Source organism: Castor canadensis, chromosome 8 (genome assembly GCF_047511655.1).
Source record: "Castor canadensis chromosome 8, mCasCan1.hap1v2, whole genome shotgun sequence".
Taxonomy (NCBI): domain Eukaryota; kingdom Metazoa; phylum Chordata; class Mammalia; order Rodentia; family Castoridae; genus Castor; species Castor canadensis.
In genome coordinates this window covers 97179511-97201426 of record NC_133393.1, presented here as the reverse complement: position 1 = coordinate 97201426, position 21916 = coordinate 97179511, and the positions used below count along the sequence as shown (strand labels likewise).

Here is a 21916-nt window from a genome sequence, read left to right as displayed (position 1 = left end):
ATTCTAGTTACTCAGGAGGCAGAGATCACGGTTCTACACCAGCCCAGGCAAATAGTTTGTGAGACCCTATCTCAAAAAAAAACCATCAGAGGGTAGGATGTAGCTCAGTGGTACAGCACTTGTTTGGCATGGGCTGAACCCATGCCCTGAGTTTGATCCCCAGCACCATGAAAAAAAGGAAAAAACCCATCACAAAAAAGGGCTGGGGGAGTGGTTCAAGGTGTAGGTCCTGAGTTCAAGCCCCATACCACACACACACACAAACACACACACACACACACAAAAAAAGCTTGAAACAATGACTTTTTAGTAGAACAGACATAAGTAGACTTCAAGAGCATTTAAATTCCCAACTTGGCAGCCCTCAGGAGGCTGGGTACAAAGAAACTGATACCTCACTCTTGATCACTTCACCTGAAACCTAAGGTACCTCAGCTAACTCCTACCTCTTTGATTTTATTCAGTTTTCCTGTTCAAGAGCAGACAGGGAGCCGAGCGATGATGGCTCCTGCCTGTAATCCTAGCTACTCAGAAGGCAGACATCAGGAGGATTGCGGTTTGAAGTCAGCCAGGCGAATAGGTTGCAAGACCCTATCTTGAAAAATTCTATCACAAAAAAAGGGCTGGTGGAGTGGCTCAAGGTGTAGGCCCTGAGTTCAAACCCTAGTACTGAAAAAAAATAAAAGAGCAGAAGCTGAGGGATTAGCTGGCCAGGGTTCCTGGGACACAGAAATATCCAACTCAAGGCGGCAGCCCTGTTCCTACCCCTATCTCTCCAGAGATTCTACTCCTCATCCTGCCCAGAAGCCCACCAAAGGCAGTACAAAAAGTCTTCTGGTCTCCAGCAGAGGACTCTGAGGGGAAGAGGCTCTCAGGGGCTCTTTTTGGCTTCTGTTCTCTGGTAGGGCAGGGGTTAATGGTGAGTTGCAACATATCTCTAGGCTGAGTCACCTTCCACTGCCACCCCCCATCCCCCTCAGTTGAAGTTTTATTAAGAGGACCAGAGACTGACAGTGAATAGAACTGGAGGTAAGAGGCCCCTGCCTAGCTCTGCTCCCACAGGCTCCCAGAAATCTCAGTTCAGAGGACACGGACTGCCTCTGGAACTCTTGTGTGGTGGGACCATGAACTGGCAACAGCTGTGGTTGGGCTTCTTACTCCCCATGACAATCTCAGGCCGGGCTCTGGGGCCTGCAGAGAAGAAGGCAGCTGTGGTGAGTCCCCTAGGAAAGAAGGACCTTGGCTAGGAGAGTGACAGGGGTTCTTATTCCACAATCCCTTCCTTTTCCTCCCACCCTTTAACCTGCCTACCTTTCACTCTTTCCTCTACTCCATAATTACCCCACCCACCCCTTGGTCATTCCCTTCCTTCCACCTGAGCACCTCTCTAAGGTGCCTTTCCTTTAGCACTTCTTAGTATGTATTTGTCCTCTCTTCTCCTGATGGGCTTCGAAGCTTTACCCTGAGACTAACCCCCTTTTATCCTATTTACTTGCACTCCATCACAGGATTATCTGTTGCAATATGGGTACTTACAGAAATCTCTAGAAGGACAGGATGATTTCAGGCCAGAAGATATCATGGAAGCTCTGAGGTGAGAGGTCATATGTTTTCATAGCTGATGTTCGCATCCCTTCCTCTCCTCAGGCTTACCTATGCCTGGCCTAAATCCATGTTGAGAATCTGTTGGACAGGTGTTATCATTGTTAGGATGGTTGTGCAGGGGGCAAGATGGGGATTCAAGATGAGGAGCACAAGCCAGGTATTGGTGGCCCATGCGTGTAATCCTAGCTACTCAGGAAGCAGAGAGCAGGAGGATCATGGTTCAAAGCGAGCCTGGGCAAGTAGTTCACAAGATCTATCTCAAAAAAACCACCACAAAAAAAGGAGTGGCTCAAGGTGTAGGCTCTGAGTTCAAACTTTAGAACTACAAAAAAAAATGAGGAGCACAAAAGGCTGGGCATGATGGTGTACACCTGCCTGTAATCCCAGGCAGAGCAGGCTGAGGCAGGAGCATGGAGAAATTAAGGTCAGCCTGGTCTGTACAGCAAGTCCTTGTCTCAAAAAGACAAAAAAGAAAGAAACCAACAAAAAGATAGAGAGACAAGAAACAGAGAGAGAGAGAGAGAGAGAGAGAGAAAGGGAGAGAGAGAGAGAGAGAGAGAGAGAGAGGAGGGGAGGGAGGAAGGAAGGAAGGCAGGCAGGCAGGTAGGCAGTTGGGAGAGTGGCTCATGTGGTAGAGTATAAGCGTGAGGCCCTGAGTTCAAATCCCAGTATTGCAAAAAAGGAAAAAAAGAAAGAAAGAAATGTTCAGATCCCTTGAAAAGCCCATAGACCCTATAATAGTCCATAAGTGAATGAAATTGTCCCTGGCTGGGAGGTGGGTCCAGTCAAGAGGGGGAAGACTGAGGGAGGGCAGGCCCTCAGGTAGGAGCACTATTGGAAGACTTTTCAAATTGGGGCATGGGGCGGTGTCATTCCCCCAGCACACAAGAAGGTTAGAAATTGGGGAGGAGGGCTACACTTGAGGACAATCTTACTTAAATAAAAGACACTGAAAATGGACAGATGAAGTTGAAGTACTACCATTTTTATAGAAGAAGAAGAAGAAAAAAAATTGTTAGAGGCTGGAGTGACCCCCATCAACTTCAAAGATTCCATACCCTCCTTGGCCACTACTTTGGGTTATCCCCAGTTCCTAGTTACTCCAGATTCATCTAGCCTGGTAGACCCATCCCTTTCCCTCTTTTCCAGAGTTTTTCAGGAAGCATCTGAGCTGCCAGTCTCGGGTCAGCTGGATGATGCCACAAGGGCCCACATGAAGCAGCCTCGTTGTGGTCTGGAGGATCCCTTTAACCAGAAGACACTTAAATACCTACTTCTGGGTGAGGATTGAGCCTGGGAAAGAGAGGGAGAAGAGAGAATAGTGTGGCTCTAGTGTGTTGGTGGCACTGGGATGACTTGAACAACTAGGTCATTGTTAGAGGGCTGTGAGTGCTTATACCTAGGGGAGCTCTCTAAGCCTGGTATATATATGTATATATATGTGTATATATATATATATATATACATAATATATACTATATTATATATATTTTATATATTTATATATATAATTTGTATATTTATATTTCTTTCTTTTTTTTGTAGTACTGGGATTTGATCTCAGGGCTTACACCTTGAGCCAGTCCACCAGTCCTTTTTTTTTTTGTGATGGGTTTTTTCCAGATAGATCTTGTGAACTATTTTGCCTGGGATGACTTTGAACCAGGATCCTCTTGATTTCTGCCTCCTGAGTATTTAGGATTACAGGTGTGAGACACCAGCACCTGGCAGAAGGATCTATATTTCTAATCTACTGTTTTCTGGTTTGCTAACCAGGCCGCTGGAGAAAGAAGCACCTGACCTTCCGCATCTTGAATCTGCCCTCCAGGCTCTCATCCCGCACAGCCCGGGCAGCTGTGCATCAAGCCTTCAATTACTGGAGCAATGTGGCCCCCCTGACCTTCCGGGAGGTGCAAGCTGGCTGGGCTGATATCCGCCTCTCCTTTCATGGCCGCCAAAGCCCATACTGTTCCAATAAGTTTGATGGGCCTGGTAGGCAACAGTTCTCAGCTCTCACCTCACAGATCACCCTGTCTCCTTGAGCCAGTAATTTTGGAACCTAAATGTTCAGGCTGTCCCTTCTGCCCACCTGCACCCTGCACCCTCTGACCACTTTCTAATATTCCCTAGAGGAGAAGTTGGTCCACTATCTGGGCCTTTACCCAGCCTTCTTTTTGAAGCTCATCCCTCCTTCCCTGGCATAAATTTCCCTATCAAAGCACACACGAGAGAAGACTGTGCTAGAGAGGACAGAGTGGCTGGATAGGATAAGGGACTGTGATGGGCTTCCTGAGAGAACTGGATGATGACAGAGGAATCTGAAAAACATTCAAGAGACAGTGAATATACATGGAGGAATTTTAAGGGGATGGAGTAATTCACATTTATAACAAGCAGGGTATTCTCCAGCATAGTAGGTTCTGACTTCCTTCCTGTGTACCTTTGCCTTTGTCCAGGGAGGGTCCTAGCCCATGCTGACATCCCAGAGCTGGGCAGCGTACACTTTGATGAAGATGAGTTCTGGACTGAGGGGACCTACCAGGGGGTGAACCTGCGCATCATTGCAGCCCACGAACTGGGTCATGCCCTTGGACTTGGGCACTCCCGATACACCCAGGCACTCATGGCTCCTGTTTATGCTGGCTACCGGCCCTACTTTGAGCTGCACCCAGATGATGTGGCAGGGATCCAGGCTCTCTATGGTCAGTCTCTCTCCCTAGTGAGCATGAGGAGCAGTCTAACTAGCATCTCTGTATGCATCTAGAGACAGGCCTAGCCTCCATGGAGGGAAGTGGCTTGGTTTCTTCCTCTTCCTTTACCCACTGGTTCAGGCTTCTTCATTTTCAAGAACTGTTTCTTTCTGATTCTTCTGTGTCTAATCTTCCTTCTAGGCTTCTCCCCTTATTCCCATTCTTGAAGATAGACCATATACATTCCAGAAACCTCCTTCTGCTTTTCTGGTGCCTCTCCAAACTAAAAAATATCTCTGCTGATAACTGATATATTATGGACTATCACTTCTTAAGATTCCCTTTTCTCCTCTCTATGCTCAGCAGAACTTAGAGTGTACGGGTAGAGAGGCCCAGGTGCTATGACTTCTTTCCCTGAGTATTTCACCTTGCAGGCAAGAAGAGTCCAGAGACAAAGGATGAGGAGAAGGAAGAGACAGAGGTCCTCACTGTACCACTAGTGCCCACAGAACCCAGTCCCATGCCAAACCCCTGCAGCGGTGAACTGGATGCTATGATGCTGGGTGAGGCCCTTTCCCAACAGGCTATAGGCAGGCAGTGGGCGCAGGCTGCTGACCCCAATGCCTGGATAAATGGGAGGACATGGGACCATAGAATGAGCAATGGAGGTTAGATTCCAGGCAGGGATTGATGATCATGGAAGATACATGTAGCACGGAGAAGGATGGTTCATAGCCAAATTAAAAGAGGGCAGGCAAGTATTTACCAATGTGGCCACCATATCAGGGCCACTAAAACATATGTAGAAATGCAGCAAGATGGAATTGACTGGAATGCCTAGTAGAGAGGGCTTTGCACCTGGCTGGAAGAACTTACAAGCCACTGGGGTAGAGAAGGAGGTCCTCAAGGAGAAATGGCTATCTTCAGGGCTTTTGTTTTGTTGAGTGAACCAGAACTAAAATGCTCTGAACAATAAGGGAGAGGCTGAACATTGGGTCCTTCTTCTCTGCTTTTAATTTTTCTCCTTGAGTTGAAGATGAATGAATTTTTGAAGAATCAGCCTACCTGAGATACTCACTTAAGCTGCACCTCCAGCCCAGTCTTTGTCTTTTTGATCCTGTCTTTTTTGACTTGTTGGCCTACCTTTGCTCTCAGGACCCCATGGGAAGACCTACGCTTTCAAGGGGGACTATGTGTGGACTGTGACAAATTCAGGTCGGGGCCCCTTGTTCCGAGTGTCTGCCCTTTGGGAGGGTCTCCCAGGAAACCTGGATGCTGCTGTGTACTCTCCTCGAACTCAATGGATTCATTTCTTTAAGGGTAAGGGGGTTAGCTATGTAGTTTTACATGGGGATGGCCTAGTCATAGGGAAGCCCTAAAAGGGAGGGGGAGTTGAGAAATTTCTGAAAGGGTGGAGTACAGGGATCTAAAGCTCTACCTGAGGACAGAGGTGACTTGTTCTTTCCTTATACATTCTCAGGAGATAAGGTGTGGCGCTACATTAATTTCAAGATGTCTCCTGGCTTCCCCAAGAAACTGAATAGAGTAGAACCCAACCTGGATGCAGCTCTGTACTGGCCACTTAATCAAAAGGTGTTCCTCTTCAAGGTATAAAGTTCAAAGCAAGGGAAAATCTCATACTGAGAAGCAAACTCTTTCTCTCTCTTTTTTTTTTTTTTTGGTGGCACTGGAGCTTGAACTCAGTGCCTTCACCTTGAGCCACTTCACCAGCCCTTTTTTCAAGATAGGGTCTCACAAACTATTTGCTTGGGGTGGCTTTGAACCTCGATCCTCCTGATCTCTGCCTCTTGAGTAGCTAGGATTACAGGTGTGAGCCACTGGTGCCTAGCACAAACACACATTCTGTGGTTGCAGTAGGTTTGGGATCTGGGGTCCCTAAGCTTTCTCCTTATTTTCCTCTTCTCCCCATCCACCCTATACCTAGGGTTCAGGTTACTGGCAGTGGGATGAGCTGGCACGAACTGACTTCAGCCGCTACCCCAAACCAATCAAGGAATTGTTTACTGGAGTGCCAGACCAGCTCTCTGCTGCTATGAGCTGGCAGGATGGCCGTGTCTACTTCTTCAAGGGCAAAGAGTACTGGCGCCTCAACTGGCAACTTCGAGTGGAGAAAGGTTATCCCCAGAATATTGCCCACAATTGGATGCACTGTCCTCTCCAGACCCCAGCCACTATCTCATCAGTTGGGGATGAGACTGCCTCAGTCACAGGCACAATCTTGAGTACACTCCCTCAGCCATGGATACTACACCGTTCACCAACAGACTCAATCATGGACATTACCCTTTCAGATACAGACTCTGCCACTCTTTCACTCCCTGCTAATGTCACCCTCCAAGAGGTCTAAGACCTAACCAAATGTCTGCTAACTAAAACTAAGCAGGTGCTACAGTCCAGGCATGAACCATAGACCTCATGTCTCTAAAGTTCCAACTCTTGTCACAATTTCCTGAGTTCTTTCCTTTCTGGGAAGTACTCCTTTAATTTTCATTCAGTCACCAACTCCATCCATTTTCTCCTCATATTAGATGGCACTTCTAACTGTGCCATCTACTCTCTGGAAGACAATGGTGGAGGGAATTGTCTACCAGATCTTTAGCAGATAGGAGCCAATAGCTAGGGAGGCTGGATACCTGGGTCCTGTTCTTCCTAGATATAATGCAAGAAAACAGCATGGCCAGTTAAAATGAGAAAGGACTTTGGAGTCCTTGAAAATCATATTCACTTGCTCGTAACTTTGGACAAGCTTATTAATCTTGTTGAACACTGAATTCCTCATTTGCAAAATAAGGCTAATATTAACCCTGCAGGGTTATTGCATTAAATGAAATACTATATGTGAAATGCCAGGCACAGTGTCTGGCACACTTGTGTTTAATAAAGGCTTATTCCATGTTCCTGAGAGAGGACTGAACAGCTCTTCCTCTAGCTGTCTGAGTGTCTAGCACATCAGTGGTCTGATAAGGGTAACTTTCTCAGATTTTTTTTTGTTGTTGTTGTACTGGGGCTTGAACTCAGGGCCTATACCTTGAGCCACTCCACCAGTCCTTTTTTGTGAGGGATTTTTTTTGAGGTAGGATCTCCCGAACTATTTGCCCGGGCTGGCTTCTAACCACAATCCACCTGATCTCTGCCTCCCGAGTAGCTAGGATTATAGGCTTGAGCCACTGGCACCCAGCTCTTTCTCAGATCTTTAGGGGACAGATTTGTTAATATGGCTATCTCTTTGTTTTGGAGTACAGAGAAAGAAAAGAGCAGCAACGGTGGAAGCTGGACTTCTTGGGTTGAGTTTTCAATGCCATTTTATTCACGTTTCCACATTCTTCCTCTCTCCCAACATAGCCTTTCTGCCCAGGGGAGGGATATGTCTTTCTTCATGCTGTCTGGAAAACCAGGGAACAGACTTTGGGCAGGAGAGTCTGGGGGGAAAAGGTTAAAATAGTTAGTGGCTGGAACAAAATCCTGATTAAGGCAAAATCTAGTATCACCTATATTGAGGCAGAGAAGGCACTTGTCTCTCACACAGCCCTTGTGAAGACGAGGTTCCTGTGGGCAAAATGGTAAGAGTCTGACATGTGTCCCAATGCTTTCTTCTTGTAGTGAGAAGCCAGCTTTTGAAAGGTGGGTAATGAGGCAGGTGCTGTGACCTTCCTCTGGTTAAGGAAAGAAGGAGAAGCACCATGGAGTACAGTGTTCTTTGCTGAGGTAGGAGAAGGGGGCTCAAACCTATGGGGTCTAGGAGGAAAGAGCAACCAGCAACTCAATTACTCCCTAATGAGGGGCCTAAGGGGGATCCTGGAGCTCTTCTGTGCCATTCACCCTATCAAAAAGCTATCAAATACCTTTAAAAGCTCCCTGATTTTCTATAGGTCCTTACAAAAATAAAGCCCTTAATTTTACCATTGTGATGCACGCTGAGACAGGCATTTAAGGCTATTTGAGGGTTGAGAGTGCAGCTCTGTGGTACAGTACTTGCCTAGTATGCATAAGGTTGTGGGTTTGATCTCCAGCACTGTTAAAAAAAAAAAAACTATTTGGGTAAGGGTCCTCCTTGGTTTGGAGGAAATTAGGGAGTTAGTTTCTTAGCAATCAGGGCACTGGACAGAAGTAGGTTTTCATACTTCTGCCCTCCCCCTCACCCAACAAGAGTCTTCTCTGCCTATCTCTGAAACATTACTACCGTGTTGGTCTGGAGCACAGATCTCATCCCTAAGACCAAGAGGTGGGGAAGTTTGTGTGTGGATCTTGTGGGTTCAGGCCCTGTCCATTTAGCATTCCCAGACCCTGACTAGGAGTGGGGGCATGAGTGATGTTTAGGCTCAGGTTGGGGTGGAGCTACAGGGTGTGGTGAGGGGGACAGAGGAACTTCAGTCAGAATCCAGGTCCAGGATGGTGGGGGTGGGCTGTGGCCTGGGTGCTTGGTCCCAGATGGCGCTCTTGAAGACTCTGGAGATAACTCTGAAGGGGTACAGGGCAGAGAGGGTAGAAGGAAGGTTCTGGGTCAGAGCCCTTCTACCCTCCCAATATGTTCTCTGCCCCGTACCCACAGGGTGCCCCATCCCTACTCACAGGTGCCAGACTGTCAGCAGGGCTTTGCACATTGGTGGGGAGCTGGTGCAGATAGCTGCCTTCACACAGTCCCACCCCAGAGGGGGTCCGGTGCCACTTGGCCTCTTGCTGATGGAGCCGAAGGAGTTGGAGATGCCTTTGCTGATGGCTTGAGACCACTGCTTGAGAGGGGGCAATACAGACTCAAGGAGGCCTTAAGCCCTGAATCCCAACCCCAAACAGACTTACACTCTGCAGAAACCTATTTGGCCTTCCTGTTATTGTTTCCTTAAATCTTAACTTCCCCTCAGTTACTGGAATTCTACTCTTTCCTCCTGGACGTCCCTAGGTTCCTCCTCTCCTTTCATAACAGCTCCAAATAACTCTTCCCTGCATCTTCTGATAATTTATTTTCTCATTATTATCCAGACCTCCTTTGGCTACTTCATTCTAACTTTCTTTTAATGCCCTGCCCCCTTGACCTTGGATATCCTCCCCAATTCTTACCCCTCAAGTGTATTTCTCCCTTTCCCCTCCTCAAGTTTGGGAACCAGGGACACAAGTAGGCACAGATTGGCCTGTACCACAGCACTAACTCACCATTGGTGTGGCATCCACGTTCCTCAGTCATGAGTTTCCACTGGGCCAGGGTCCCAAGAGCCCCCAGGGCTGGCCAGGTCCCCAGTAAGACCCAGCTATACCAGCAGAGAGGAGGCAAGGCTGAAAGAGCCTGCAGGCGTTCACCCAGCCGAATGCCCAGTGCCAGCCCCTCCAGGAAGTAGTCAGCACAGGCCACCAGCACTGCAGCACCTAGCAGGGCTGTGCCCAGAACTGTGAATGGACGTGGCCACCGAAGAGTGAGCAGGGCTCCTAGTAGTGCTAGCCCCACCAGCCCCCCGGCTGGCACCCAGGCTGAAGGTGGTTGGTAGATGGGCTCAGTGCCCAGCAGGGCCCCAGCACCCAGAGTCAGACCTAGCAGGAGACCAGTCAAGAAGAGCCCAACACTGCGAACCAGCATGGTGACAAGGCCAAAAAGGAGGCCAATGCCTAGCGCGATGCCCGCGCTCACCTCTAGGCTCAGCTGTGTCTCCAGAACCTGCTCCTTATGGCACAGCAGGAAGATCACCAGAGCTCCTGACAGCAGGCCAGAGAGAAACATCACTGCCTTGAAGCAGCGATAACCTGAGGAGAGAGGTAAGAGGCACTGAGAGGCAGAAGGGGCTTTCAACAGGGATGACTGACAAATTAGGAGAGAAATGGCTAACCAGAGGAGCAGAAGATAGTAGCTGCACACCAAGAGGACTTCACGGCAAGGTGTAGAAAGGGATAAGCTCAGGGAGGAAGAATGGGTATTCAGGAACTGTGAAGGAATGGGAAGGAAAATCAGAAGGTAAGATGGAAGCACTGAGGAGAGTAAGTATAGGAAGATGGTCCAGTCCTTTCAGGGATGGCATATGGAGGAAATCATCACAGGCTGATTCAGGTTTCTGGATGTTTCTTCAAGCATGGAGGATAATTTGGAAATGGCAAGAGGCAAGAGGATAGCAAATGACAGATGCCAGAGGTGAGAAATGGAGGGATGGGCAAATGGGGATAGCCAAGAAGATGGCAAGGGCAGTATGGGCCACTCTGAAGCTAGGTGTCTCCTCACAGAGGAGGTAAAGTGGCTGAAGAGCAAAGAAGAACTTTATCCTTGAGGGTAACAGTCTTGGGCAGCTGCCTCCCAGGACCTTGGCCCTGCCCTCACCGAAGCAGCAGTAGATGATTCCAAAGCAGCAGCAAAGGGCACACACCAGGGCAGGCGCCAGTTCAGGAGGGTTGTCCTGGGGTTCCAAGACACATCTTGGGTCTGGTAGCTCTGAGAGTTGTTGATTAAAAGGTCTGGGGTCAGATGTCACAGTCAGAGGCAGCAAGGCTTCCTCCATGGCTGAAGAGAAGGTGGTCACAGTGTGGGAGGTTAGTGTCAACTCCTCTCAATCATCCATGAATGTCTTGAGGGGGTTGAGAAACCTGCGAGGGGACAGGAAGAAGGGACTCAGGTGCCCATGAATCTTGAGAACTCTGTACCTTTTATTTCTTTTGAAGAATGGCAGATATCAAGAGGGAGAATGGTCCTGTTGGGTTAACTGAAGAAATCTATAAGATTGTGTTCAGGGGGCTTTACCAACCTCCAAAACGAGGATACACAATACAACTTACACAAGTGAAACTCTTGTAAAGCAATGGACTTTTGCCTTCCAGGGCCAGGGTAAGAGGAATAGGAAGCCCTGGGTCTGTGAAGGGAGGGGTGCAGGGGCATAAATGGGACTGGGGCTAAAGGCCAGCAGTCCATTCCAACTATAAAGAAAGCTTGTTTCGTCTGCAGCTGGGGCTCAATAGTACTCCACGGGATTGGAAAGGGTGGGGTTAATAGAGAGGGAGAGGGAAGAGGAAGAGGAGAGAATGAGTCATGTGGGGTTGCAGGACAGCTGCTTCAACCCCAAGGAAAAGAAGGAAAAGCAAACATCAAAAGAGTTTGAGACAAGTCACCCTCAGTTTGTGAAGGTTTTGAAGCCTTGGCTTCATGCTGAGATGGAGTTGTTGGGGGAAGGGGCCATATAGCCACAGTCCAAGTCCTATGGCCCCACATGGAATATGCAGTCTAGGGACATCTCATACTCTGGTATCCTCTTGCTCTTCCCATCAGGATGGGGGAATTTTCCTACCCATCCCTTCTCCAGGGCTGTCTTGGCTGTCAATGGGATTTGAATTCAGATCCTGAAAAGAGATCATGGAAGAGGGGCTGCCATTTGTGTTGTTGTGGGAGAGGGGTGGTGTGGGTGTCCTTCAGCTGTCTTTTCCATATCAAGGTCCTTACAGGCTAAAGATTGGCTTGGAAAATTCCTGGGTTCTTCTCATTCCGACAGGAAGTCTGAGACTCTAAAGTAGTGGATATTGGGAAGGGAGTGTTTACTACTCACCACCCTGCCAGGGCTGAGAAGAGGAGAGGGATGGAAGTGCTTCCTAGTCCCCAAGCTGCATCCCAGCCTGGAGGTCTTAGGCGCTGGGCTGGCTGTCGGCTGTGGGCACCTTCAGGACCACTTTGTTCGTTGCTTCCTAAACTCTTGCAAAGTCCAAGCCTAGTGAGCTAAATGCAACTAGCCTGGGGGTAGAGGAAGGGAACAGTGTGTGTGTGTGTGAGAGAGACATTACGGGGGGGGGGGGGGGGGGAGGGTGTGTGTGTGTGTGTGTGTGTGTGTGAGACATCACGGGGGGGGGGGCGGCGGGACCCTCCAAACCTTTCCCCTGTGTGTGGGGGGACCCAGATTGACTACTGTTCTAGTTAAAGACCGGAGATCCTTACCATAGCAGGGAAAGGGTCTTGGGGCACAGCAAAAGGTTAGGGGAAAGGTCTCTAGTGATTAGGACATGAATCCACAACATGAAATTCTCAAAGTCCCAACCGGGGTCCCAGAATCCCCCTCAGTTCTAGCTTGGTTTCTTCCACTTCCCAGAGAATTGGAGTATTGTCTTCTGGAGGACCGGGTGGTCGGGATCGGGTACCCCAGGAAGGGGTTTTTACTGGTCTGGGGGCGCTAGTGGCGGGCTCATACATGGAAAAACTTGCGGAGCAAGACGGGGTCTGGCAGGGGCACTTGCCAGAACTGTAAGGCCAGAAAGCGCGTGCAGAAAAGGGCACCCAGTAGGATGTGCGTGGGGGCGGGGGCGCGGGCGCGTGTCGATAGCTACCAAAAGGCTCGGTATGCAAATGAGCTGCAAAGCGGCGTGAAGATGAGTGCAGTGTTCTCTTGCACTAGGCTCTGAGCCCAGAGGAGCTAAGCCCTCAGCTTTCTGTCCTCGCTCCTTGACCAGGCCTGCGAGCCGTGTCCAGAGGGGGCCGGATCAGGGGCGTGGGAGCTACAGCTAATAAGGGGCAGCTCGTTAGCTGGGTCAGGCGCGGGCTAGGCCAAAGGTTGCTTGGAGAGGAGGGGCTTGGCTGTAGAGCCAGGACGCGGGCTAGCCGGGGCACTCTCTTCTCTGCTTCACCTCTGCAAGACACAAAGGGACCTCTGTTCTTCTACAGCCGACAGAGAAAGGATCAGGGCGGTGGCTCCTCTGCATTCCCTTTTTTTGTTTTTTATTTTTTTATCTGCAAGGAAAACAGACTATGTATAGCTTGGTGGCTGTTCTCCATCTCCCAGTCTCGGCAAGGCTCAGGAATATAGTCAGAGCAACTAGGAGAGTCTGCCCCCGGCCCGCAGGCATTGCTGCAGAGCCCACTTCGCTTCCTGCAGCGCGACCTGAGCAGAGAGCCATTCCAGCACCCGGAGGGCGTCAGTGGACGGCCCTTTAAGGGGCGGGGCGAGGGTTCTCTAGGGCCGCTTTTCCTTTTCCTTCCCGTCTTTTCCCTGGTGACCCCGGAAGTGGAAGTGAGCGCAGATCGGCGGCCGCGGCGGGGACGGAAGGCGGAAGCAGAGCGTGAGCGGGAGGCGGAGCCGGGGGAGCTGCTCTCGTAGCTCCCCCTGGCCTCAGGCCCAGCTGCTCGAGGGGGAGGAGTTACCGCCGCTGTTCGGTTCGTTACCTTCGCCCCTACAGCGCACCCATCCTGTGGGTTCCCGGGTGGTCTTTCTCACCCGCAATCCTAAGCTCCATTCCCAGCTTTTCTTTTACAGCCGCACGGTCCCCACCCTTTTCTGACAGTCTGTGCCCCCCCTCCTCCCTTTCCGGCAGTCTTTCCTTTTTTCTAATAGTGACCCCCCCCCCTCCCGACCACACCCTTTGCGGTACCTCCCTCTTTACCTGACTGAAGATTTTAGCTTCCTGGGAAAAGAAGAAAAACTAAGATTTGGAGGAGGGGGGAGGGTGCAATCAGGGTTGTCGTTGTGTCTGTTTCTGATTTATTGAAAGAACTTGGGAGGAGTTGGGTATATTGAATAACTACGCAATGTAAGATTGTTTGTTTAACTCCTCTCTTGGTTCTGTTCTTGACAGAACCCCCATGATATCTTTGTTACAGGTATTAGAACTTACCATGATGGCTGTGACCTAAAATCCTCAGGAAGTCCCGGGGTCATGGCCCAGAAGCACCCCGGAGAAAGAGGGTTTTGTGGAGCCCACCATAGTGGTGGTGCCTCTCTCAGGACTTCAGGACCCTCCGTGGACCCCGAAATACTTTCATTCTCAGGACTCAGGGACTCAGCAGGGACTGCTCCTAATGGTACCCGCTGCCTAGCAGAGCACTCCGGTCCTAAGTACACACAGCCCCCAAACCCAGCCCACTGGTCGGATCCAAGCCATGGTCCCCCAAGGGGTCCAGGACCACCTAGAGAAGGAGAGGATCCTGATCAGAGTGAGGCATCTTCAGAAGAAGAGTCAGGAGTGGACCAGGAACTCTCAAGAGAGAATGAAGCTGGGTACCAGGAGGATGGGAACCCTTCTTTTCTTTCCATTCCATCTGCTTGTAATTGCCAGGGAACCCCTGGGATCCCTGAAGGTCCTTATTCTGAAGGAGGAGATAGTTCTTCTAGCAACTTTTGCCACCATTGTACCTCTCCAGCCTTGGGAGACGATGAAGAGTTGGAAGAGGAATATGATGAGGAGGAACCTCTTAAGTTCCCCACCGATTTTTCACGTGTGTCCAGTGGAAAGAAACCCCCATCCCGGAGACAGCGGCACCGCTTTCCAGCCAAGGAAGATACTCGGGATGGTGGACGTAGAGATCCCAGGTCCCCTGGTCGACATCGGCTGGGCCGGAAACGAAGTCAGGCAGATAAGCGCAGAGGCCTGGGATTGTGGGGAGCAGAAGAACTATGTCAGCTTGGACAGGCAGGCTTCTGGTGGCTGATTGAACTGTTGGTGTTGGTGGGAGAATATGTGGAAACTTGTGGCCATCTCATCTATGCATGTAGGCAGCTGAAAGGCAGTGATCTGGACCTTTTTCGAGTTTGGGTGGGAGTCTGGGCAGGGAGGCTGGGGGGCTGGGCCCAGGTGATGTCTCAGTTTCTAAGCCAGGGCTTTTACTGTGGGGCAGGACTGTTCACTCGTTTCCTTAGGCTACTGGGTGCTGTGCTGCTTCTGGCTCTGGCCCTCTTTTTAGGCTGTCTGCAGTTGGGCTGGCGATTTCTGGTAGGACTAGGTGAGCGGTTTGGCTTGAGGGATAAGGCCACCTGGCTCTTCTCTTGGCTGGATTCTCCAGCCTTGCAACATTGTTTGGCTTTGTTGAGAGACAGCAGGCCATGGCAGCAGCTGGTAAGGTTAGTTCAGTGGGGTTGGCTGGAGTTGCCTTGGGTCAAGCAGAGGACTCATAGGCAGGGGAATGCATCTGTAGCTAGTGGGCGCTACTGTCAGCCCGAAGAAGAAGTGGCTCGACTTTTGACCATGGCTGGGGTTCCTGAGGATGAACTAAATCCTTTCCATGTGCTGGGCGTTGAAGCCACAGCATCAGATATTGAACTGAAGAAGGCCTATAGGCAGCTGGCAGTGATGGTGAGTAACCTTTGCCTGTCTCCTGTTACTCTTTGTTCCCATATTTTATTTTCTATTCCAGTTTTAGGGAGAGTGGAATAAAGGGAAGGCAGAGCAGAAAGCCATCTTGAAGCTAAAGAAAGGTAACATTCTTAGGAAAGAGTCATAAAAACTTTTCTCTCTAGTATAGGGTCTTCCCTCCATTTTAATCCTTTTGTGAGATTTTCTTTTTTTGGACAGTGTGTTTGAACTCAGGACCTCACACTTCACAATGTTTACTGCTTGAGCCACTCTGCCAGCCCTTTTTTGTGATGGGTTTTTTCAAGATAGAGTCTTGGGAACCATTTGCCTGGAGCTGGCTTCAAAGTATGATACTCCTGATCTCTGTCTTCTGAGTAGCTAGGATTACAGGTGTGAGCCATAATGTCCAGCTTATGAATTATTATTATTGTTATTATTTTGGAATCAGGTATAACAGGCAGTGTAGAACTCACCTGGAATAGCCTTATGAAGTCTTTAACTAGGATGGGGAAGAGGCCTAGTCAGAGAGCACCTCAGTTGCTCTCTCATGAACAAAGTAGGAATTTTTTTTTTTTTTTTGACAGGGTCTCATTATGTACCCCACGCTAGCCTCGAACTTATTATCATCTTGTGCCTCTGCCTCCCAAGTGCTGGGACTACAGGCATGCATGACCATGTCCTACAAAGGAGGGATTTTTAAACATGGGGAAACCCAGCTCTTTTGCAGAGAAGCAAGTGTGGACCTAGTGTGGGAGGATTCAGGAAATGCATGTGAGTAATTATTTCAGGACTAGGTAGAAGAAAATAGGTTATTTCTTTTTCTTTGTGGTGCTGGGAATTGAACCTGGGGCATGCCAGTCAAGCCCTCTACCATTGAGCTGCATCCTCAACATTGAAAATAGACTATTTTTCTAGATGGCAACCCAGAAGATTAGAGGAAAGGAAAATGGAACATAAATCAGAGAGGTGTGTCTGTATGTATGTCATGATTGAAAATATGGTTGCTTTTATTGATAGAGTGTGCTTGTAGGAGTTGTGATGTACTGTCTACCTGAAGGATATGGCTTAATGCAAACATGCAATCAAATTGCTGTTAGAGGACTAGGGGTGTGGCTCAAGACATAGAGCACTTGCTCAGAGTGTGAGAGGCCCTGGGTTCAAGCCCCAGTACTGCAAAGAAAAAAAAAATTGCTATTAGAAGTACATATTAGGTCGATATTTTTATACATATAATTGTTACTGCTGAGGATCAAACCCAGAGCCTTGTGCATGCTAGGAAAGTTCTCTGCCACTGGGCTGAACCCCTAGCCCTGTTACTGCTATGTCTGTACAAGTAAAATGTGTATAAGTTGCATTGGGGGCCTACTTTTAATGACTGTATGCAAGTGGACTAGAAAAACATCATAGTATGCAAATTACCTCAATGGCTGCATGACTTAAAGAGGCAACCAAGATTTCCCTTAACAATTAAAGGTACAATAAACCTCCAGGCCTGTAACTTAAATAATTAAATTAATTTGTTGGAAAGTGCATACCTTTTAGTGGATAGCCTGGGATATTCTTAGATAGCCGCTGCTTACCCTCAAATTGTTACTGATAGTAGAGCTTCATGTCTTTTAGTAGATACCTTCTCTAGGGGAATATCATTCTTGCACAAATTCTCATTTTAAAATTTCTCTTGTTGTAGAAATGTGTTTCCCCATCCATACCTGTCTCTACACCCCAAAGTTCTCTCTTCTTCTAGGCTAGAGTTTCTCTTGGCTTCTTTTATAGAACCTAGGCCCCAGTATGAACATGTCTAAAAAGCTGTTATGTTAGTTGAAGAACATGGGAAGTTTGATACCATTCTTTTTTATTTGGCATCAGTGAGAAGACCATTTTATCTCTGTACTTTTGGGAATGGGGATGGGAACAACCAGGAAGCTGTGGGAAGAGAGGTTATTTGTTATGGAGAGAAAACTAAAAAGTGTATTAAAAGCTTCTGAGATCACAATTTGCTATTTAATTTCCGGAACAGAAAGGCAGACTATTGTAGGAAGTTTTGGATATGAAAATTTTTTTCTTTCCTGTTTTTTGTTTTTAATTTTTTTTTTAAATAGGGTCTTACTAGGTAGCCCATGCTGGCCTGGAATTCCTTATATAGCCTAGGCTGGCCTTAAACTTGTTATCCTCAGCTTCCTGAGTGCTGGGATTCCAAGCATGTGCCACCATGCTTTGGATATGACAGTTTTCTAGTTTGGAAAGAATGAGTTTGAGTGAGTAACATTTTTGGAACTCTTAATGACTGATAAGGAAACTAAAATGCAAGGACTTTTTTTTTTTTTTTTTTTAGTTTTTATTTTATTCATATGTGCATACAATGTTTGGGTCATTTCTCCCCCTTTCCCCCACCCTCTCCCTTACTCCGTGGTCCCCTCCCTTTCCCCTCCTACCCCGCAGAAACTATTCTGTCCTTATCTCTAATTTTGTTGAAGAGAGCGTATAAGCAATAATAGGAAGGACCAAGGGTTTTTGCAAGTTGAGATAAGGATAGCTATACAGGGAGTTGACTCACATTAATTTCCTGTGCATGTGTGTTACGTTCTAGGTTAATTCTTTTTGATCTAAACTTTTCTCTAGTTCCTGGTCCCCTTCTCCTATTGGCTTCAGTTGCTTTTAAGGTATCTGCTTTAGTTTCTCTGCGTTGAGGGCAACAAATGCTAGCTAATTTTTTAGGTGTCTTACCTATCCTCATACCTCCCTTGTGTGCTCTCGCTTTATCATGTGATCAAAGTCCAATACCCTTGTTGTGTTTGCCCTTGATCTAATGTCGGCATATGAGGGAGAACATACGATTTTTGGTCTTTTGGGCCAGGCTAACCTCACTCAGAATGATGTTCTCCAATTCCATCTATTTACCAGCAAATGATAACATTTCATTCTTCTTCATGGCTGCATAAAATTCCATTGTGTATGGATACCACATTTTCTTAATCCATTCGTCAGTAGTGGGGCATCTTCTCTGATTCTATAACTTGGCTATTGTGAATAGTGCTGCAATAAACATGGGTGTGCGGGTGCCTCTGGAGTAACCTGTGTCACAGTCTTTTGGATATATCCCCAAGAGTGGTATTGCTGGATCATATGGTAGATCAATGTTTAGCTTTTTAAGTAGCCTCCAAATTTTTTTCCAGAGTGGTTGTACTACTTTACATTCCCACCAGCAGTGTAAGAGTGTTCCTTTTTTACCCGCATCCTCGCCAACACCTGTTGTTGGTGGTGTTGCTAATGATGGCTATTCTAACAGGGGTGAGGTGGAATCTTAGTGTGTTTTAATTTGTAAAATGCAAGGACTTTGTATGTGTATTTCAGGTAAGGTATTTCCCTGGGGTTGTGGAATTTCTTGACACATGAGACTTTCATTATTAAACTGGGATAGTTTCAGGCAAACTGGGATGTAGATTACCATGGAGCCAGATTCTGTGCTAATACTTCATATGTATTGTTATTTAACCCTCTCAACACTCTGTGATAAATAAAATATTCAAGGTCATTGAGATAAGTGATAGCTGGGACTTCAATCTAGATCTGTTTGTAGAGCCACAGTAATTAATCATTAAGCTACATTGATTTGCCAAAAAGGTGGTGAAAAAGAATACTTTGATATGGAAATACATCCGAGATGAAGAGAGGGTTGGAATGAATTTGTAATGAACTGTTTCTTTGTCTTGATAGGTTCATCCTGATAAAAATCATCATCCCCGGTCTGAGGAGGCCTTTAAGGTTTTGAGGGCAGCTTGGGACATTGTCAGCAACCCTGAAAGGCGGAAGGAATATGAGATGTAAGTTGGTGGTGGGAAATTGTGAGGTGAGGTAGATTAAAACAAAACAAAACAAAAACTCAATCGGAAAGGCCCCTGGATTTGTGGATGGAGGCTCTTAGGCAGAGAGAACTGAAGTCATTGTCTTTCTAGCTAGCCAGGGGCTTCAAAAAGCAAATAGATCAGTACTTGTAACTCCCTCAGTACTTGTAACTTACAAAGCCTTTCTTTCAGGAAACGAATGGCAGAGAATGAACTGAGCCGGTCAGTGAATGAGTTTCTGTCCAAGCTGCAAGATGACCTCAAGGAGGCAATGAATACTATGATGTGTAGCCGATGCCAAGGAAAGCATAGGTATGAAATACAGGCACAGGGATGGGACAACCACAGCTCAGGGATTGGGTAACAAAAGACCTTCTTTGGCTGGGGAATTTCCTCAAGTTAGAGTGCTTGCCTAGCATGTGCAAGGCCCTGGGTTCCATCTTTAATACTACAAAGACAAAAATCAGACCCCCCCCTTGTATTTTTGTTAATTGTGGGAGACAGATGATAAGTAAAAAAACCTGGAGGCTTCACTGTTGTTGTACCGTTGAAATTAAAAACTTGAATTAGTAATAAGAAAATAAATAGTTTTAAGATAAAAAGTTGAGGTCAGAATATACATAGACATATGTAACAACCAAGTGGAGATAATTTTAAGTGTTTTGATCATATTTGACAGTAATAATGAGACTATTAGCAATGCCATAGGTAGACCTGACATAGTATCAAGGAATCTCCTTTTGTTGGGTTGTAGAAGGTTTGAAATGGACCGGGAACCTAAGAGTGCCAGATACTGTGCTGAGTGTAATAGGCTGCATCCAGCTGAGGAAGGAGACTTCTGGGCAGAATCAAGCATGCTGGGCCTCAAGATCACCTACTTTGCACTGATGGATGGAAAGGTCTATGACATCACAGGTACACTTCTGTGTTCTAGAAATTTGGGCTCATACCTACCTTGTGTGCTCTAAACTGTGATGTTTTTGGCTAATTATCTTTCCTGTTTGCAGAGTGGGCTGGATGCCAGCGTGTGGGAATCTCTCCAGATACTCATAGAGTTCCCTATCACATCTCATTTGGTTCTCGGATGCCAGGAACCAGTGGTCGGCAGAGGTGGGTGGTATTCCTCTGAATTATCTGTCCACTATTCCAGTTTGTTTTTGTTTTTGCACTACTGGGGCTTGAGCCAGTCCACCAGACCTTTTTTTTTTTTTCTGTGATAGGTTTTTTGAGATAGGGGATCTCTCAAACTATTTGGCTGGGCTGGCTTCAAACCGCGAACCAGCTGACCTGTCTCCTGAGTAGCTAGGATTACAGATGTGAGCCACTGGTGCCTGCACTATTTAAATTTTGAGTATGGTTTCAGATGACCTGCTCTTTAGGATACCTAGATGCTCTCTAGGAAGTTTCTATGTATAGTTTTTTTTTTTTTTAGTACTAGGGCTTGAACATAGGGCTCCATGCTTGTTAGGCAGGTGCTCCACCACCTGAGCCACTTTCCCAGTCCTTTTTTTGTATTGGATATTTTGTATAGGGTCTTTCAAACTATTTGCTTGGGGCTGGCTCTGAGCCACCATCCTTCTGATCTCTGCCTCCTGAGTAGCTAGGATTACAGGTGTGAGCCACTGGCACCCAGCTTGTATATTTTCTCAGTATGTCTTTAACTTAAATAGATATATTACTCCAACATCTCTTGCTGTATTATTTCTTCTTTTTTTTTTCTTCAGAGCCACCCCAGATGCCCCTCCTGCTGACCTTCAGGATTTCTTGAGCCGGATATTTCAAGTACCCCCAGGCCAGATGTCCAATGGGAACTTCTTTGCAGCTCCTCAGCCTGGTTCTGGGGCCACTACAGCTTCCAAGCCCAACAGCACAGTACCCAAGGGAGAAGCCAAGCCGAAGCGGCGGAAGAAAGTGAGGAGGCCTTTCCAGCGTTGACACCCCTTCTCTTGTTTCCTCAAATCAATGTCAGGGAGTCAAAAGGGCTGTGTACAGCAAAGGATGGAGTTTGATTTGTTTATTTTTAACTATTTTAAAAAGGGAAAATTTTAAGCTTAAATTGTTCACTCGGTACTTGTAGGAAGCCTCTTAACTACTTTACTTCCTTCCTCAGCACCCAGGAGTTGAATCTTGTCTTCTGACAATACCAAAGAAAAAGGGGGTGACTAGAGCAAAGAACCTAGGGCTTGAACCTAGGCTGGACAATATATTCCTTTGAGGTGTGGAAACTGGGTATTTCCCTGGGGTCTGCAAGTCTTTGTCATTTGCTTTTAGAGCAGATGATAATCCTCCCTTTTAAACTGAGCATAACTTACTTCTTGACCTGTTTTAGGGGGAGCCCCCTCTTTTACCCTGATAAACTAGTCAAAAGACAGAATGAGAAAGCATGAAGCCCTAAGTTTGGAGATGTATAGAGTTCAGAAAATGGAAACTGAATTTTTCCTCTGTTACTGTGTGGGTAAATAACTCTACTTCAGGCTTGTTGTTGCAAGGATGGCCAAAATTAATAATTTTTAAAAAGCAGACTCATGCCCTCTACCCTTGAGTGAGAGGGAATGATAAGGGGGTTTCCAGAAGCCCCCTTGTGATCCAAGGGTTTGTATTTTTTTAAGTTTGTTCATATTTGTATGTATATATCTATTTAAAGCCAGGGGATTATCTTTCTATAAATATATAACTGGCAACATACATCTTCCCTCTCTTTCTTTGCCCATGTAGCTGGAGCCCTTCTTTCTCATTTAAGAATCT

The 21916-nt window shown here is 47.2% G+C and overlaps 3 protein-coding genes across 7 annotated transcripts; 2 read left to right on the top strand and 1 right to left on the bottom strand.

The window, feature by feature from the left end:
• Positions 1 to 982: 982 nt before the first annotated feature.
• Mmp19 (matrix metallopeptidase 19) lies at positions 983 to 7230 on the top strand. Of its 3 annotated transcripts, none has more exons than XM_074083571.1 (9): positions 984 to 1029; positions 1509 to 1594; positions 2755 to 2885; positions 3382 to 3597; positions 4062 to 4307; positions 4730 to 4858; positions 5451 to 5615; positions 5776 to 5903; positions 6241 to 7230. In XM_074083571.1, exons 2-9 carry the CDS (start codon positions 1581 to 1583, stop codon positions 6661 to 6663), a joined length of 1452 nt encoding a protein of 483 aa, XP_073939672.1. In that variant the 5' UTR covers positions 984 to 1029; positions 1509 to 1580; the 3' UTR covers positions 6664 to 7230. The 3 variants fall into 3 exon arrangements, with proteins under 3 accessions (XP_073939673.1, XP_073939672.1, XP_020034677.1); XM_020179088.2 differs by having other exon boundaries at positions 984 to 1214; XM_074083572.1 differs by lacking the exon at positions 2755 to 2885 and having other exon boundaries at positions 983 to 1214; positions 3382 to 3515.
• On the bottom strand, positions 6312 to 12045 carry LOC109696160 (transmembrane protein 198-like). 3 transcript variants are annotated; one of them, XM_074083573.1, is made up of 5 exons: positions 11825 to 12045; positions 10612 to 10874; positions 9465 to 10046; positions 8886 to 9046; positions 6312 to 7735 (listed from the first exon to the last, which is right to left on the bottom strand). In XM_074083573.1, the coding sequence occupies exons 2-5, from the start codon at positions 10787 to 10789 to the stop codon at positions 7691 to 7693; spliced, it is 966 nt and encodes a 321-aa protein (XP_073939674.1). In that variant the 5' UTR covers positions 10790 to 10874; positions 11825 to 12045; the 3' UTR covers positions 6312 to 7690. The 3 variants fall into 3 exon arrangements, with proteins under 3 accessions (XP_073939674.1, XP_020034666.1, XP_073939675.1); XM_020179077.2 differs by having other exon boundaries at positions 6312 to 8774; positions 8886 to 9043; XM_074083574.1 differs by lacking the exon at positions 11825 to 12045 and having other exon boundaries at positions 6312 to 8774; positions 10658 to 10790.
• A 1120-nt stretch (positions 12046 to 13165) lies between these two features.
• On the top strand, positions 13166 to 21856 carry Dnajc14 (DnaJ heat shock protein family (Hsp40) member C14). Its single transcript, XM_074083569.1, has 7 exons — positions 13166 to 13416; positions 13836 to 15329; positions 19044 to 19150; positions 19364 to 19483; positions 19926 to 20086; positions 20179 to 20281; positions 20896 to 21856. Exons 2-7 carry the CDS (start codon positions 13917 to 13919, stop codon positions 21104 to 21106), a joined length of 2115 nt encoding a protein of 704 aa, XP_073939670.1. The 5' UTR covers positions 13166 to 13416; positions 13836 to 13916; the 3' UTR covers positions 21107 to 21856.
• The last annotated feature ends 60 nt before the right edge of the window (positions 21857 to 21916 follow it).